This window comes from Exserohilum turcica, assembly GCF_000359705.1.
Source record: "Exserohilum turcica Et28A unplaced genomic scaffold SETTUscaffold_10, whole genome shotgun sequence".
In the NCBI taxonomy this organism is placed as follows: Eukaryota; Fungi; Ascomycota; class Dothideomycetes; order Pleosporales; family Pleosporaceae; genus Exserohilum; species Exserohilum turcicum.
Window position 1 is genome coordinate 1,035,131 of NW_007359915.1, and position 16,819 is coordinate 1,051,949.

Sequence of the window (16,819 nt, forward strand, 5' to 3'; positions counted from 1 at the left end):
AGTGTTCGCTTACTTATCTTATCGTAACCCTTGCACGTGCCTGGCTAAAAAGTTCAAACCCCACAATTCATCGAGACCTCAATCACACCAAAATGGCCGAACAAGCAACAGAAGAGGATATCCTACTCGCCAAGCGCATCATTTCCGCAGCGGAGCGCCACGATGTGACGGCGTTGAACGTCCTGCTCAAAGATGGCTCAGCCAAGGTCATGGACCCAACAGCAGACGTCAAAACCTCTCCACTACACGCAGCAATTGCATCATGCGGAAAGGCCGAGGATGGAAAAGAGGCGGGAGAAGAAGCGATTCAAACGGTAGAACTGCTACTTCAAAACGGCGCCATCTGGAACGATCTCAACAAGGAGGATGAAACCCCAGGATGCATTGCGCTCCGTCTAGGCCAGAAGAAGATTTACGACATGATGGTCACAGCCGGTGTTCAGGCAGAGATGCTGTTTGCGCGAATGGAAGCGCTTGGTCTGGTTGACAACAGCGGCGAGGCCGAAGACGAGGCCGAAGAGGATGAGACACGCGAGGAGCAGCCAGCGGCCAAGAAGCAAAAAATATCCGAGGAAGACGCCAAACCCGTCGAGCAAACTGTCGATGAAAAGGTCCTTGATGACGTATCGCTGGACAACCAGGCCTACCTCAAGAGTCAATTGAGATACAAGCCCGGCATCCTCCTCGACGAGAGCGACAACGCAGTCATGATGGACTGGGAAACGCAAATCATGCAGCGCCACGCCGAGACGCTGATTCCCAAGCCCGGCCTGCGTACTATGAACGTAGGCCACGGCATGGGCATCGTTGACACAGCCATCCTGACGCACGACCCCGCCGAGCACCACATTATCGAAGCGCATCCCCAGGTGCACCAGCGGCTCCGCGAGCAGGGCTGGTACGACAAGCCCAATGTCAAGATCCACGAGGGCAGGTGGCAAGATGTGCTTCCCAAGCTAGTAGAGCAAGGCGTCGTGCTCGACGCAATCTACTACGACACGTTTGCCGAGGACTACAAGGCGCTCAAGGATTTCTTCTCAGACTACGTGGTTGCGCTGCTAGCCAAAGACGGGAAATTCGGCTGGTACAATGGTCTCGGTGCCGATCGCCAGATTTGCTACGACGTTTACACAAAGGTATCTTCTCATCCCATCCTTTGAACCACATGGCGCACACGAAATATGAGCTAACCCACAATTTTTCCATCTACAAGGTTGCTGAAATGGATCTGTACGACGCAGGCTTCGACACTGAGTGGGAGGATATCAACGTCCCGGCGGGTCTGCACGGCAGCGACCAATGGGAGGGTACGCGCCGCCCTTACTGGACTATCGATGTTTATCGCTTGCCTGTGAATACGTTTGTCAAGTAGATGTCATGCATCTAATATATAGTTTGAATTGACAAAAATACACGGCAGTTCTGATTCGCCAAACTCAAACTCGGATGGAATTGGCGTTTTGGTGCACAGGCTTCATGTAGGTAGTAAGTAGTGCGCCTTTTTTTTTGATTTTTTGCTTTACTACAGTACCTCTTACCATGACCCTTGGTGCGTTGATAATAGTGCAGTAGCAAACGGATTCCTGTGGTGAGGTATTTTTTGCATTTTTATTGAGGCATTACGATGCGCTGAGAGATGGTGCTACTACCACTACCACTACTACTGCTGGTGCTGGTGCTGGTGCTGGTGCTTACTATTATAGTTACTAAGAACCGCTATACTCTAGCTTAGGTCCACATACATACTTACAAGGACTGTCGCGGCGACTACAGCCTGCTGATAAGAAACCAGTATCTGGAGTTCAGGCTGCACTTCTACTCTGGACGACAGTTTACTCAGCAAAGAAGTACTTGTACGAATTCTCGTGCGAACATTCTATTTGTTCTTGCCTAGCACAACAAGTCACTGGTCAGGTCATACGCTTTCAATCAGCCTGTTGATTAACGAATTGACTGATACTGACTATGTGTATCTCGGGACTGTTTCCCACGGTGAAGCATGTCGTTTTTACTTGATATCACCGATTTATTTTCCATGAGCTTTCTGTATCGCTGTCGATTTCGCAGTGCGTTTCGGAGTCTGGGTCTGGGATGGTGTCGGGAGGGTGAATAGCTGATTCTCCTTGCCCTTGCCCTTCTTCACTGCTCTCGTCGCTGTCTTGCTCGCCACCTTCTTCCTCGCCTTCCTCCTCACCATTATAATCAGATTCAAGCAACAAAGGAGCGTCGCCGCGAAGAACCGTCCGAACCTGATCAAACAAGATGTCCTGATTCTCAAGTAATTGATTACAATGTTGCTCCGAGCCATCTCCATGCAGAACCTGACTGACCAAGGCCTTCATACTCTGGAACAACAGATTGCGAAGCTGATGCAAGGCGTCTCTACGCTGGCTCTAAGGCATCTAGTTAGTCGGTTCGGCTGGATCCCCAAAAATGCGCAAAAAGTCTTCCACCATGTCACCTGCGATGTCTCCGAGTACATCGCCTCCAATGTTGTAACCGTTGCCGTCGTCTGCTTCGCCATCACGAAGCAGTACCCCGCGACGGTCTAGTCCCTCACGGTTCAGGCCCGTGTCGCGGTGGAATCCATCCTGATTGTACCCTTGTTCGTCGTAGACAGCGGGACCGTATTGCGGGCATCCGTGCATGCCCTCCCATTGCTCGCCACAAACGTAGCAAAAAGAGTTACCGCACCCACACCTACACATCTTGTAATGAGTATCGCGCTTGCTTTCTCGCGCGAGAGAAGGGATGTCCTACATGACATGGTTGCACGCCTCGGCCAACTCGACCGTCACGCCGCAGACAGGGCACGCCTTATACCCCTTCTCGGTAGCCATCTGCTTGAACTTTCGATCCTCTTCGTTGGGCCCGCACTCGTGGGCATGTTTTTCGTGTTGTAGGAGCGCCTTGCAACGAACACACGTTATTTTACCACAACTCTCTGCCTCACAGACAGCATACGTGATGTCGTTGTCTTTATCTTCGACATAGGTTGATGGGTGCAGGAATCTAGCGCAATGCGGATCTGCACAGTAAACCCGATACCTATATCCCTTGATATTAGCCCACACGACCACACATTCAAGCAGTCTGGACTGGAGGCAACTCACTTTGCGGGAACGGTGTACTCGCCATCCTGCTTCACACGGTATTTCCATAATACCTCAAACGGAATGTGGTCTTCGTATTCGCCCAACATGAAAATCTGGTCGCAGCATTGGGGCGGAAAGAGGCTCTCGTTGTTTATTGCGTTTTCGAAGAAACTGACAATGTCGTCGGTGCAGACAAAATGGTTATTGCAGGGTGCTTCGATAAGGGTCACGTCTTCGCTCTCGTCAGAGCCGCAGATTACGCAACTCTTGGTCATGATGGCGCTTCTTGACGGACTGTGCTAGGAGAGGCTCGGTTTGGCGGTTGCTGTGGTGTGGGTATACTGCGAGTTGATCCGGCGGCGGTATAGCAGCAATGTTACAACTTTCCAGCCTAGGAGAGCGAGAGACAAGAGCAATATCTGGTCTACAAGTTAGCTTCAGCTAGTGCACGAACCTTCAGATGTTCTCTTACAGTGAATGTGAGTAGTTAGACGCACATGTGCTCTTTAAGCCAAGACGCTCTATGCAAAAGTTATAGCGTAGTAATTATGTCAAGAGAGAGATATGTTTCTTGACATGCATTACTTGATAATGGATGTGATTGCTGCGGTATCAGGCTGTGCGAGAAAACGTTTGATGATAACTTCACGGTGAACGAGAATTGGCAGTGAAGTAAGCATGCAGCAGGGTTTTGGAAGTGTATTCGACGCTGAAGTAGCGCGCCTGTCAAATTCAGGCACGTTCCTGCATTCACTGTTGACCGGATCTGGATGTGGCAACCACTAGCATGAGGTATACCCAACCCTGATCATCTCTGCAGCCTACCCGGCTTTATCAACACAATTCTAGCATTTGGCACACTTGGGTCTTAAAAATAATCTACTATCTTGGGCGAATTGAATGCACTATGATATAGGTCCCATAATCCAATGACGCCAGAACGCCTTGCAGTGCTAATTATTCAACATCTATATCCGATCTGTCCATCTCCCTCCACCTTCGCCAGGCCTAACGCCAGCCTTCTTCTCACTGCCCGAGTATTTCGCCTCTTCCTCTTCCCACTTCTTTCTCTCCTGTCGTCTTCTTGCAGAATACGCCCTAGAGAAGCGCCAAGCTTCAGTATCGGCCATGTTCCATAGCTCCACTGCAGCTACGACCGATTTCATGTTCCTGTCTTTGCTCTTGATGGCATCCCGAGCCTTGTTGAGGCGTGCTTCTTCCTTTTCAACCCATTTTTCATCGGGCACGTCGACACCTTCAATGGGCTTGGGCGGGTCTGGGCGGGGGAATATGATGAGCTCCGAGTCCTTGCTCGGCGAACTAGGCTCGGTGGTGTCGGATGCGATTTGAGGAAGACCAAAGCCAAAAATCCAGTCGAGATCGTCTTGGGTGATGCGTTCAGCTGTTAGCCACAGTGAATGCGCAGGGGCTGCCGCTACGAGCTCTTTGAACTTGAGTACGCGGACCTCCTCACTATGATGGCCTGGGATGGATTTGCCAGTCAGCTTGCGGATCCAGATGTCGCGTGCCGCCGTGTTGCGCAGAAAGTTGCTATCGAGTGTGTCGCGCGTGTAATGTAGCGAAGTAAGCGTGTATGGATGCGGAACAGTGCCAATGGTGAAAAACTTGGTGGTGTTTACGAATTCCGGAAACACTTGGAGTTTCATTGGCTTGTTGTTGTCACACGGCTTGCACTTTGGTCGGTTGGGCGGGCATGACTTGGGCAGTGGTGAGGCTGGGCATTGCGTGAGGTTGCGTCCGATGTTGGTGGCCTCATACATGAGCGCAGTTGTATGTTCCGGCACTGGCTTGGCGATTGCTACGCCTTCCGGGTATTGCTCCTGCCACGTCAAATGGAGGTGCGAGTTGATGAGGTTCTCGAGCAGAGTCAGCGCTTCCGCTTGGGTCTTGTTGGTAAACTTGTCGGCAACCGTCTTGTACTTGCTCGAAATGACAGCCCTGTTGTAGGACGCAATCCCGTTGGCCTTTGTGTCTACTGCCACGTCCGCCGCAGCCAGGAGATTGACGACAGCTCCACCTTCCTTGTTGGCTAGCTTGGTGAGCTTGTCCTTGTTTGCCGTAACATTTTTCAGCAGCTCGTTGCTGGAGAGCTTCTTGAGGGCATCGTCGACGGCCATCTTCTCTCCAAAAAAGATGGCATTGTCGAGAGACTGGACTCTTGACAGTTTGGGATACTCGCTGCGTCGCAAGAAGCTCAGCATGGCGTTATCGTACTCGGCCATGGGCAGGGCCAGCCAATTGACGAGAATGCCGCCTCTCATGTGTCCCCAGGCCAGCCAGCGCATGACCTCGAATTCAATCTTGGGCTCCAGTTTCATGCGCTGAAATAGCTGGTACAGTGGGTTGTGCTTGGCTTCATCGCGCGACAGTACCACGGGCTTGAACCCTTGTGCCCACCACGCCCGCCGCCATGCCAGAATCAGTCGCTGCTCGGCTGCGGATATGTCTTTGTCCTGCTTTTTCGGTACGTCGTAGTAGGTGTAAACGGGCGGTCGTTCGCGCAGCGGCGGCAGCAGGGCCGTGTTGGCGTCCAGCGTCACGGCCGACGAAAAGGGATTGCGCCATTTGAAGTCACTCAGCCACTCTATGGCGCCGTACGCACTTGCGGCAGTGCTGTTGGCCTGGACTGGTGGCTTGTGGGCGGCGGGTCCAAATGGGTTGGGGACAGCGGGGAGTTGGCCCAGGTCGGGAACGTGGGCTTGGGGATGCTTTACAGCGTCGGCTACCTGGTCGTAGGTGGGGAGGCTCTCGCGCGACGGGGTGCCGTAAAAGACCAGATTCAGGACCACGAAGATGATGACGATGAAGAGGATCTGGAACCTCCTTGGGGGCATCTGCAGGGCGACAGGCCGCCCCATGATGGTGTGTTGCGCCGGCATGGCGCAATCGAGGTGTGGGAGGAAGAGGAGAGAGCGGGCATTGGGCGGTCAGTACTGTAAGTATGGATTCCTTTCGGCAGCTACACGCCGACAGCCGCGCGGCGGGCGTGCAGAGGGCCGCGTGGGTGCAAAGCGACAGCCGTTGTGGGTTTGGGCGAATGCCGCAAAAGCAATGCAATGCAAGGCACATGGGCGACGCGTCGTGCCAGCAGGCCGTTCCATGTACAGTATTGGTATGGCGCGTAGGGCTGATGGCCGTGGCCATGCCAATGCCCTTCCCTGCGGCCCTCCCGCGTCTTGCCGGCGCTTTGGTGGGGGGAGGGGCGACGCCAGCCACAGCCACAGCCACAGCCACAGCCACAGGCGACATCGGCCGCCGCCACGGTTGAGCGCATTTTGAGACGATGCGTCATACGCAGGAGTGAATATTTTGACTCGCCCTTTTCCCCCAGACGCCATTGCACAGTGGAGAGACGCCCAAGAGACGCCCACGAGACGCCCCCCCGAGACACCCACTGGCCCTCTGCGCCTCGCCGCTCTTCGTTTGGCCCGTTGCACGCCGTCCCCCCGCATGCGCACACGCATCGCGACCCCACCAGATATTTCCCAGAGTCGCGCAGGAGCACGCACGCGCAACAATGGCCTCTCTTACCCAGGGAAGTATCCCAGACCCGACTGCAGACCTTGGCTGGTCCGACTTCAAGGGCCCCATCCATGAGATTTTTGCGGCCAATGCTCGCAGGCATCCCGACCGCCCATGCGTCGTCGAAACCGCCACGAGCAAGACGCCGGAGCGCAACTTCACATACAAGCACATATTCGAGGCCACGTCGGTATTGGCCCATCATCTCGTGCAAAGTGGCGTGCAAAGGGGCGAGGTGGTCATGATCTTCGCCCACCGCGGCGTGGATCTGGTCGTGGCCATCATGGCCGTTCTCGCAACAGGCGCCACCTTCTCAGTGCTGGACCCACTGTAAGCACTGCCTGTCTACCCTCCACGTCCCTGGCTAACAATTGCAAGATACCCTCCAGACCGCCAGTGCATCTACCTCGAGGTCTCACAGCCGCGCGCCCTCGTCGTCATCGACAAAGCCACCCGCGAAGCAGGCCCTCTCTCGGACCAAGTGCGAGACTACATCAGGGACACGCTGCAATTGAGAACCGAGATACCGGCACTCGAGCTCAAGGATGACGGCACCTTGGTGGGAGGCATCAAGGACGGAAAGGACGTACTGGACGGGCAGCAGCAGCTGAGAAGTGAGCTGCCCGGCGTGCTAGTCGGCCCAGACTCAACACCAACTCTATCTTTCACGTCAGGATCGGAGGGAAAGCCCAAGGGCGTCAAAGGGCGTCACTTTTCACTAACCCACTACTTTCCCTGGATGGCCGAGACTTTTGGGCTGTCTGAGAATGACAAGTTCACAATGCTTTCGGGTATCGCCCACGACCCTATCCAGCGAGACATCTTCACTCCTCTCTTTCTCGGCGCTCAATTGCTCGTGCCCAGCAAGGAGGACATCCAGCACGAGAAGCTCGCCGAGTGGATGCGCAGATACGGCGCCACCGTCACCCACCTCACGCCCGCCATGGGTCAGATTCTCGTAGGAGGTGCATCAGCCGTGTTCCCCAGCCTCCATCACTCGTTCTTCGTGGGCGACCTGTTGATCAAGCGAGACTGCAGGAGGCTGCAGAATCTCGCACCCAATGTACGTATCGTCAACATGTACGGAACCACTGAGACGCAGCGAGCCGTCAGCTACTACGAGCTTCCCAGCTGCTCGGAAGCGCCCGAATTCCTCGACAGCATTGGTGAAGTCATCCCTGCTGGCCGAGGAATGAACAACGTCCAGCTCTTGGTTGTCAATCGCGAAGATCGAAATCAGATTTGCAAGCCTGGCGAAAGCGGCGAAATCTATGTACGCGCTGGTGGTCTTGCCGAGGAATACCTTGGACTGCCCGATCTCACAGCTACCAAGTTCATCGACAACTGGTTTGTGGACCAGCAAAAGTGGATAGATGAGGACAAGAAGAGAGTGGAGAGCCAGGGCGCGTCTGAGCCATGGCGGGAGTTCTACAAGGGACCCCGCGACAGGCTGTACCGCTCTGGAGACCTAGGCCATTACTCGGAAGATGGAAATGTCCACTGCACAGGGCGAGTTGACTCGCAAGTAAAGATTCGTGGATTCCGCATTGAGCTTGGCGAAATCGACTCCCATCTCTCTGCCCATCCACTAGTGCGTGAGAATGTCACACTGCTCAAGCGTGACGCCTACGAGGAGCCGACTCTCGTCAGTAAGTTTAGACACCCTCTCCTGGCCGATTGCCCCTGACACGACAGGCTACATTGTTCCTGAGATGAAGCGATGGTATGACTGGCTAGAGGAGCGTGGCGCGCACGAGAGCGCCTCGTCCGAGGACACCAGCATGGTGACACTGCTCAAACGCTTCAAATATCTACGAGACGACGTGCGAGAGCATCTGAAGAAGAAGCTCCCCGCATACGCGGTGCCGTCGGTCATTGTCCCACTTACGCGATTCCCGTTGAATCCAAACGGCAAGATTGACCGGCCGGCGCTGCCCTTCCCTGATCCAGCAGATCTAGCGGCGGCGGGTGCTAGGCGCCCCTCACAGCTGGGAGCCGCTCTGACGCCGACCGAGAAGAAAATGGCTGGTATCTGGGCTGATCTTCTTGGCGACCGTGGCGTGACAGCCGATGGTATCAGCGGAAGCGACTCGTTCTTTGATCTCGGTGGACACAGCATCATTGCACAGCAACTCTTCTTCAAGATCCGGCAGGAATGGAAGGACATTGATGTGCCCATGACAACCATTTTCCAATACCCTACGCTGCGCGGTTTCTCGGCAAACATTGACCAGGCCATGGACCCGATTGGTCTGCGACTGGACACAGCTGAGGCGCTGGAAGACGATCCCGAGGATGAGGCGTACTCGGCGGATGCCAGGGATCTGGCGCACCAGTTGACCGACTTCAAGACGAGGGAAGCACTGACGCCCAAGGAGGAAGTGCACACGTTCCTCACTGGTGCGACGGGATTCTTGGGAGCCTACATTCTGAGGAATATTCTGTCGAGGCCAGGCAAAGTCACTGTACTGGTGCGCGCAAACGACATGGATGCAGCGCTGGGCCGTGTGCGGCAAACGTGTACGGCATACGGCATCTGGGAGGACAGCTGGGAGTCGCGGCTGGAGCCGGTTGTGGGCGATCTGGAGAAGGAAAACTTTGGGCTCGAGCCAAACACGTGGAACCAGCTGGTTGACTCTGTCGACGTGGTGGTGCACAACGGGGCATTGGTGCACTGGGTGCTGCCATACTCGCGACTGCGAGGCCCCAACGTCTTGTCGACCATGACTGCCCTCTCCATGTGCGCTGCTGGCAAAGCCAAGCAGTTTGGCCTTGTCAGCTCGACGTCTGTGCTCGACACGGACTACTTTGTAAAGCTTTCTGAGCAGAGTGTTGCTGAGGGCGGCACGGGAGTGCCGGAGGAGGACGACCTCGAGGCAGCACGCAAGGGTCTGGGCACGGGATACGGGCAATCCAAGTGGGCAGCTGAATATCTCACGCGAGAAGCGGGAAAGCGAGGCCTGAGCGGGTGTGTTATTCGGCCTGGGTACGTCTTGGGCGACGCAGAGTACGGCACGACCAATACCGACGACTTCCTTGTGCGAATGCTCAAGGGCTGCATTCAGCTCCAGGCGAGGCCGGACATGAGCAACACAATCAACATGGTGCCGGTAACGCACGTTGCGCGGGTTGTGGTAGCCTCGTCGTTCAACCCGCCCGTGTCACCACTGGGCGTGGCACAAGTCACGTCACATCCCCGCATCACGTTCAACGAGTTTTTGGGGGCGCTCGAGAAGTTTGGGTACCGTGTGCCGCTCGTGTCGTATGGCGAGTGGAAGCGGAAAATGGAAACATACGTTGCAGACCGGTCTGGGACGCGCGAGGAGAATGCGCTGCTGCCACTGTACCACTTTGTGACGGGAGACCTGCCTGGCGATACCAAGGCGCCCGAGCTAGACGACAAGAACGCGACCGAGGCATTGAAGCGGGACCAGGCGTGGACGGGCGAGGACTGGAGCTCGGGTGGAGCCGTGACAGAGGACACGGTAGGGGTTTACATCAGCTATCTAATTGAGCTTGGCTTCATGGGCAAGCCCGAGCAGAGCGGCATCAAGGAGCTGGTGGTGAGCCGACTGACAGAGGCCATGCGCGAGGGTATGAAGCTGGTGGGGGGGCGGAGAGGTGTTTGAGCATGGGCGATGCGTGTGCGTGTCAGGGACGTGTTTTGATTTCCAAGGTTGGCAAAAGTTTAAAGAAATCAAAAAACAAAACTAGTTGGACATGGGCGTGTCAAAACGGGGTACTGGTGGTGCTGGTGCTGGTGCGGGTGTGATAAGAGCAGGCCGGCAAGTTCCGGCGTGCGTCCATGTAATGTTTTGCTGGATGCGTTGTTTTGTGACATCAGGACTGACTCACCGGTACGAAGGGGGTAAGTAGCCAACAGCAGCAGAGGCAGAAGGCATGCCCTTGCATGGCATTCATCGACAGTCGCTAAGCGCTGACTGCCATGGCGGACAGCGTGGTTGCTTCATGTCCGAGGCGGAATGCAGCAGTGCCAAGCTGACGACAAGCACAGAGCTGCCAAGGGCTGGTGGTGGAGGCGGTAGTGGTGGTAGTAGCTGCATCAGGAGACTTTGTTGAATATCGTGTGGCCGCGTCTGGCGGTACTCGATGAGGGCTACTCGCAACAAAAAAGGAAAAAGAAAAAGAGAGAGAGAAAGAGAGGCCCAAGATGACGTCGAAAGTCTAAGGCATCCATGGTCACGACGGGCGGATGCAGGTAGGGGCAGTGGAGACGGCAATAATTTGCATGGCTGCCGAGAGGGCGAGAGGGCGAGAGTGGACACTGGCGGATGCGGATAGGCGTGGGACAAGAGCGTCGAGTCTTGGTGGTGGTGTTTTTTTCTTCCTCTCCCAAGATATCCATCTAGGCGCCGTGTGCCGAGCAGGCGAGATAATTGACCGAGGGTGGAGCCAGGGCGTGGAGCCGGCGGTGTTGGGGGACGACGACGAGGCAGGTGAGGGGTTTTGGGCGTGTGGTGCCAATGCCAAGCCCAAGATCAACAAGACGGACATGGTTTCAGCCACGCTGCCAGGCCTAGGGCCCGGAAAGAGAGACGGCGCTCAGGCCAGGCGACAGCAGGGCCGTCGAGGGCGATGCTGGGTGCAGATGCAGACGTCGTGGTGGTGGTGGTGGTGGTGGTGCTGTGCTTCTATTCCCACCAACAGACAGTGAGGGCGGCCGGGGGGCTGCTCCGCCGCGGACGCTGGCGGGCGGGTGCGCCGTGAGGGTGAGTGAGCATGCAGCAGCACTGGGCCGCCTGGGAGCCGGGACGGGACTGGCGGGGCAGGATCCGTGGGATATGGCAGATGGCCGCAACGCCCACACGGCGGGTGGACGGTCGTGGTACACAGGACATGCATCGAGGGGCACAGCCCGTGGGCAGCGGAGGGTGCGGAGGGTGCGGATAGGGCGTGGTGGCCGGGCGGCTTGGCGGGGTTTCTGGCGGCGACGGGCGGTGGGCGAGACGGTGAGAGGGGCGGCGGAGGGGGCAGGGCGAGAGGGCGAGAGGGCGACTCGGCGGGGGGTGTTTGGCTTAGCAGCAGCAGCAGCAGCAGCACCGCAGCACAGCAGCAGCGGCGGCGGCGGCGGCGGCGTCGCTCAGCACGTTAGCTGGGCCAAGGCGCTGCAGCAGCAAAGGGTGGGCGACGACGACAGGTCACTGCCGCGCATGCCGTCTTCGGTCTTAGCGGCGCGCGCGCGGATTGGCCGGCGCCGTCGCCAGATGCTCTGCCCAGCCAGAATGCCCAGCCTTGGGGATGAGCGCCAAGCCCTTGCCCTTCGCCCAAGGCCTTGAGAGCGTAATTCCATGTAACAAGACTCTTGCCTCTCCTGAGGCCTTTCGCTATAACATGCCCGCCGCCTCGACGACCACCACCACCGAGCTCGACTTGCAGCGTCGTCTGATGCCCGTCCGCCCGTGACGCTGATCTCCTGACTGCCCCCCCCCCTGGCAATGGACCCCCAGCCCACGCCAGTGCCCTGCTCGGCCGCACTCGCCCACCACCACCACCACCATCACCACCACCACGCCCGCCGCCACCACCACCACGACGGCTACTCGTACATCTACAACACCAGCACCGGCGGCCCCGAGTCCGATTATCCCCCTCACGACCACTGCCACCACCACCACAGCCTGCGCCGCGACAGGACCAGCAAGGCCTCGAGCCATGGCCGCCCCCACGACTCCGTCATCTCGTCGCGCCCCTTCTCGCCAAAGCCCTCGTCGCCGCCAAGCCCCAGCAGCAACAGCAGCATCTCGTCGCTGAGCAACCACCGCACTTCATCCCACGCGCCCGCGCCCTACGACCGCACATCCATCCCGTATCCGCCCCAGGCCCACCTCGATCCCGAGAAGCACGCCGAGCTTCTGTCGCAGACCCGCCGCGTGCCGAACCGCATCTCGGTCGTGCCCTCCAACCCCGATGCCATCGTCTACGACAAGGGCGCCTTTCACGAAAAGGGCCCCGAGGAAAAGGCCTGGCAGCTACTGGTAAGAAGACTCGTTTGCGCTCCCTGCGACTCGACGCGCTCATGGCTAACCCTCGTCGCAGTTCTGGCTCTTTGGTCCCTGCGCCTTTCTCTCCATTGCCATCGCGCTCTGGACCGCCCTCGCACTCTTCATCTCTCTCATCCTCTCGCCGCTGCGCCTCTGCTCGACACGCCCGCCCCTCTCGGAGCAAATCACGTCCTTCCTCGCTCCCGCCCTCAACCTCCAACTCCACATGGTCTACTCGCACGACTCGACATCCGGCTACAGCGCACCCATGCTCGTCGTCATCCACCTTTTCTCGCCGCTCGTCGCATTCGGCGTCGCAATCGCCGCATGGACTGCTGCCGGCTTCTGGTTCTTCTCGTGCATACTCGGCGACCCCGGCGGTCACGACGGCCACAACGATGGCCGCGAGAGCATCGTCGGTGTGCGCAACTACTGGGAACGATGGCTCTCTCGCGGACTGAGGGAGACGCTCTCGGAAAAATGAAGCAACAGCTCATGTACTATCGACGACTTTTTGTTTTGATGTTTATTTTCTATTTTGTTTCCACGCTCTCCTAGCCACGGCAGGATGGAGTCTTTCAAGCGGCATATACCAAGGCGTTCAGATGGATTTTTTTTAGGTCTTCATCAGATATGAGGAACAGGGATATTGCTGGTCATGGCATACGACAGCAACGGCGTTTTAGGTCTCTTCCCTCCGGTCTCTCTCTTTTACGAGGCGGATAGGATCGCGATATGATATACCCCATTACTTTTTCTTGTACTGCAATACTACGAATATTCTCGAGACATGTTTGCCCATGTTCTGCCATTCATGGCCTCGTGTTTGCCCCAAGTGACATGGTTATCATCATGCCATTCACGCATGCTGTCTGACGCATAAGACCGTTTCGGCGCCACCAAACTCCCCTGTTCCCTTCTGCCCAGACACGACAGTCGACTTTCGACTCCTACCACAGCACGGCAGTCGCAAAATAGCACCGCTGAGCCCTTAGCCATAGCCTCTGCCAAGCCCGCACTCTCCAAAACAACGACTAATCAATACCAAGTCATCACACAACCAACACCCGCAACTCGCCATTTCCCAAACAAACATGGATCCTTGGCAGCACGGCCAAAACTCAAAACACCATCTGCCGCTGTCTTACTTACCGCCTTCCCCCCCCCTCCCCTGCCTTGTCGATTTTCCCCCGCCAGATAGATTAACCACGAGTCCCTTGCTTTTCTCACTCTGCCAATCTCCAAGCTCCAGCGGCGAGCCACAGAAACTCGCCGTGCGTGTAAGCCAGCGGCAGACATCGTATTTTTTTGTGCATTGGCAGCTGGAAACTCTTGGCTTTGCGGGGGGGGGGTTGACTTGGGGGGGTGAGCATGAGCATGAGCATGAGTATCAGTGTTGGTGTTAGTGGATACGAGGGTCAGAGGGGAGACGTTTACTTTTTTATACTAAACCTTGTACATATTACCATACTTATCTCTACGGCTGCTGCTGCTGCTGCTGCGCCCCCCCCCCATAGCTGGCTCTTATACACGGCGTTGATTTTCCATGTGCGTGTGTCGATTCTCGTCTTGTGACTTGCCTCGGTACATGTATGTAGTTAGATGCATGTACATACGTAATTATGCACGGAGTCGGACGGTCGGGCTTATGTTGGCTGTGCTGAACTAGATTAAGCTGAGGTAGGTTAGGTTATACTAGGCTATATTGGGCTTAGACTGCGCGAGCTGGGTTCATGCATGTTGGGCTGTGTTCCCCATGCAGCATATTGATATGGTCGGTGTGGCACACACACACACTAGTGCTAGCTATGGAACGTGTGATTCTGCATGCTCTGAGTATATTTCTTTTTTCTGCTTTTCTTCCACTCCACTCGTCTGTCGTTTTTTTTATTGGTTTTCTTTGTTGCTATGCCATGTGAATGATAGCACCAGCATATATATATATATATCTGCATATGTATGTGTATGTGCCATGACAGCTGTGGCTGAGACGACTTATTGCAATAAGTCGTCTTGATAGGTCCAAGTTATATTCGAGGGTGTACCCGAAAAGAGAGGAAATCAATATATGGCTTCTCCTCCCCCTTAAACCCTAGTCTTCTAGGATGTCACTCTTTTTTTTGCTTTTTGTGTCTTTTTTGGGGGGGGAAGGGGGGTTTTTATTTTTCTGGAAGAGTTTCATTGACGTGGCAGGATAGAGTTAGGAAAGCAAAATCCAGTAAGTATGTGGATGAGGATGAAGGTATGAATGGGATTCTCTTTTCATCGCACGCTGGAACAATAAAAAATCTTTTGAGACAACGGAGGAGGAGAAGAAGAAGAAGAAGAAGAAAGTAGAAAATAAAATAAATTTTGTCTCAATTTGTTGTAGATCTAAAATCAATACTTTTGCTAACACGTTAAACAATCATTTCTATATTCAGAAAAGGATTTGTAACTTTTCGACTTTATAGCACAAGGGGCCCGAGCTATATCGCTCCGTACAAGGAAAACTGTCTCGTCCCCCTTGCATATTTACCCACACACACACACACACAGATTCCCCCGCATCCCCACCTTTTCCCAATCCTATCCACAATTGTTTCTTTTCTTTCCAGCATTGCTTTTTTTCGCATCATCCTCCTCGCCGTCTGAGAAAATAAAAAACACACAGGCCACGCGTGTGCATGTGCCCGCGCCTCGACAGCACAGCGCTGACACACGAGAGGCAAAGAAAAAAAAAGAGAAGGGTAAAGGATATATATGTATGTGTACAAGCAATAAGCCCATCTTAGCTATCCTTGAAACCAGAAAAGAAGAAAAGAAAAAAAGACGGTGAAAAAAAGGGGGGGGGGGAAGGAAGGATGGAGATAACAACAGAGTTGAAACTCAACTCGTACATACATACGTAACTCAGATGAGCATGCTAAATGAGCTTAGTTTAACTCTCATACACGACTTCCCCCCACCAAAAAGGTAAAAAAAAATTAAAAACAATCTTGCAGTATATACTACTTCCTGTGAATTTCCTCCAAGTAACTAAGTAACTAAGGATCTAAGTACTTAAGTAGAAAATGAAAAATGAAAAAATGCAAACGAGTTAAATTTTCGCCTTACTGTACACGCCTCCTCCCTCGCTTCACCAGTAAAACCACACATGCCCAAGACAAAACAAGACAAGTACGACAATCAAAAAGGCTCGGAGAGACTCAAGGCGGTGTATACCATATCGCTCCATACCGCCATGCAGTATCCCCAAAAAACAGGCCAAGGCCAATCTATTTTCTGACGTGCAGCTTTGACAGCCAGGGGGGCAGGAGGAGGAGGAGGAGGATCCACGGTGTGTACGTACATATGTGTTAGTGATGCAGGGTCCATTAGCGATGTGGACGGAAAGACGCGAGCGGGGTCTTGTTAGTGCGTATGGGTGTATGGATGGATGTGGTTAATGATAAATCTGGGGGTGGGGGGTAAAACAGGTAGGTAGGTCTAGTGGCAATAGCTACTGTAAAATCATGCTGGGCTGGACTCGGGCCGTGGTGGAGGGAGTGTAACAAGGTCATTGGCATTCGGGCATGTGTGTGTATCGAGTAGGTAAGCCGTTGATACTGTTATTGCAGCGATAACGCATAGACGGAGCCTGGGGAAAGAAAGACGATGCGAGTAAGACTGGATACAGTATGCCCTGCTAGTTTTCTCCGTACTTACTGTAGCCCCGGAATATACATGCTACCGGTCGCTACCACGAGGGCTGTAGTAACAGTCTAGACTGCACCGTGTAAAACATACACGCACTACGCCTACGCGCCTGACCACTCCCACAGCCACATCCACACACACAGCCGAGACAGGGCTTGTAGAGATGTACAGCCAGTAGTGTGCCTTGTATGGAGGGTCCAGATGTGATTATCCGTCTCCGCATTGTGCCAAGAAAGAATGAATACCCAGATGACGAATGACGCCAAGAGCAGCACTAGCTATCTTTCCACATACATACATACACGTGTACATGATTGTGACTCGGGAGGCGTGGGGGGCCGTGCGGAGATTTTTTTTCTTCTCTGCCCGTGTCTCCCACAGCGATACCCATACTACTGCTACCTACGACGTACGATACTAATCATGAGAGGCTTGGAAAATGGTGAAACGGGCGCAGATGAGACGAGTAATCTTGGGGTGATAAGTAAGGCCATATCGGTC

The 16,819-nt window shown here is 54.8% G+C and overlaps 5 protein-coding genes across 5 annotated transcripts; 3 read left to right on the forward strand and 2 right to left on the reverse strand.

Moving 5' to 3' along the window:
• Positions 1-92: 92 nt before the first annotated feature.
• On the forward strand, positions 93-1,431 carry SETTUDRAFT_125197 (uncharacterized protein; the record flags this gene model as incomplete). Its single annotated transcript, XM_008023403.1, has 2 exons — positions 93-1,136; positions 1,214-1,431. The coding sequence occupies 2 exons, from the start codon at positions 93-95 to the stop codon at positions 1,370-1,372; spliced, it is 1,203 nt and encodes a 400-aa protein (XP_008021594.1). The 3' UTR covers positions 1,373-1,431.
• A 971-nt stretch (positions 1,432-2,402) lies between these two features.
• Positions 2,403-3,370, reverse strand: SETTUDRAFT_101231 (uncharacterized protein; the record flags this gene model as incomplete). The annotated part of the gene is made up of 3 exons (XM_008023404.1): positions 2,403-2,700; positions 2,761-3,048; positions 3,114-3,370. The coding sequence occupies 3 exons, from the start codon at positions 3,368-3,370 to the stop codon at positions 2,403-2,405; spliced, it is 843 nt and encodes a 280-aa protein (XP_008021595.1).
• A 607-nt stretch (positions 3,371-3,977) lies between these two features.
• SETTUDRAFT_166784 (uncharacterized protein) lies at positions 3,978-6,002 on the reverse strand. The gene has a single exon (XM_008023405.1). It carries the CDS (start codon positions 5,972-5,974, stop codon positions 4,064-4,066), a length of 1,911 nt encoding a protein of 636 aa, XP_008021596.1. The 5' UTR covers positions 5,975-6,002; the 3' UTR covers positions 3,978-4,063.
• A 464-nt stretch (positions 6,003-6,466) lies between these two features.
• On the forward strand, positions 6,467-10,355 carry SETTUDRAFT_166785 (uncharacterized protein). Its single transcript, XM_008023406.1, has 3 exons — positions 6,467-6,968; positions 7,017-8,287; positions 8,334-10,355. The coding sequence occupies exons 1-3, from the start codon at positions 6,634-6,636 to the stop codon at positions 10,265-10,267; spliced, it is 3,540 nt and encodes a 1,179-aa protein (XP_008021597.1). The 5' UTR covers positions 6,467-6,633; the 3' UTR covers positions 10,268-10,355.
• Positions 10,356-12,211: 1,856 nt separating this feature from the next.
• On the forward strand, positions 12,212-13,103 carry SETTUDRAFT_64485 (uncharacterized protein; the record flags this gene model as incomplete). Its single annotated transcript, XM_008023179.1, has 2 exons — positions 12,212-12,634; positions 12,696-13,103. Coding segments are annotated over 2 exons (831 nt in total), but the record flags the coding sequence as incomplete, so codon positions are not given.
• Positions 13,104-16,819: the final 3,716 nt, after the last annotated feature.

What these genes read in the sequence shown, in the direction of transcription:
- SETTUDRAFT_166784 (XM_008023405.1), bottom strand. Translation starts at nt 5,974, where the DNA reads ATGGGGCGGCCTGTCGCCCTGCAGATGCCCCCAAGGAGGTTCCAGATC.
- SETTUDRAFT_166785 (XM_008023406.1), top strand. Translation starts at nt 6,634, where the DNA reads ATGGCCTCTCTTACCCAGGGAAGTATCCCAGACCCGACTGCAGACCTT. An exon ending in TTCTCAGTGCTGGACCCACT is followed by an intron (nt 6,969 to 7,016) that starts GTAAGCACTGCC and finishes AACAATTGCAAG; the next exon opens with ATACCCTCCAGACCGCCAGT. An exon ending in CGAGGAGCCGACTCTCGTCA is followed by an intron (nt 8,288 to 8,333) that starts GTAAGTTTAGAC and finishes CTGACACGACAG; the next exon opens with GCTACATTGTTCCTGAGATG.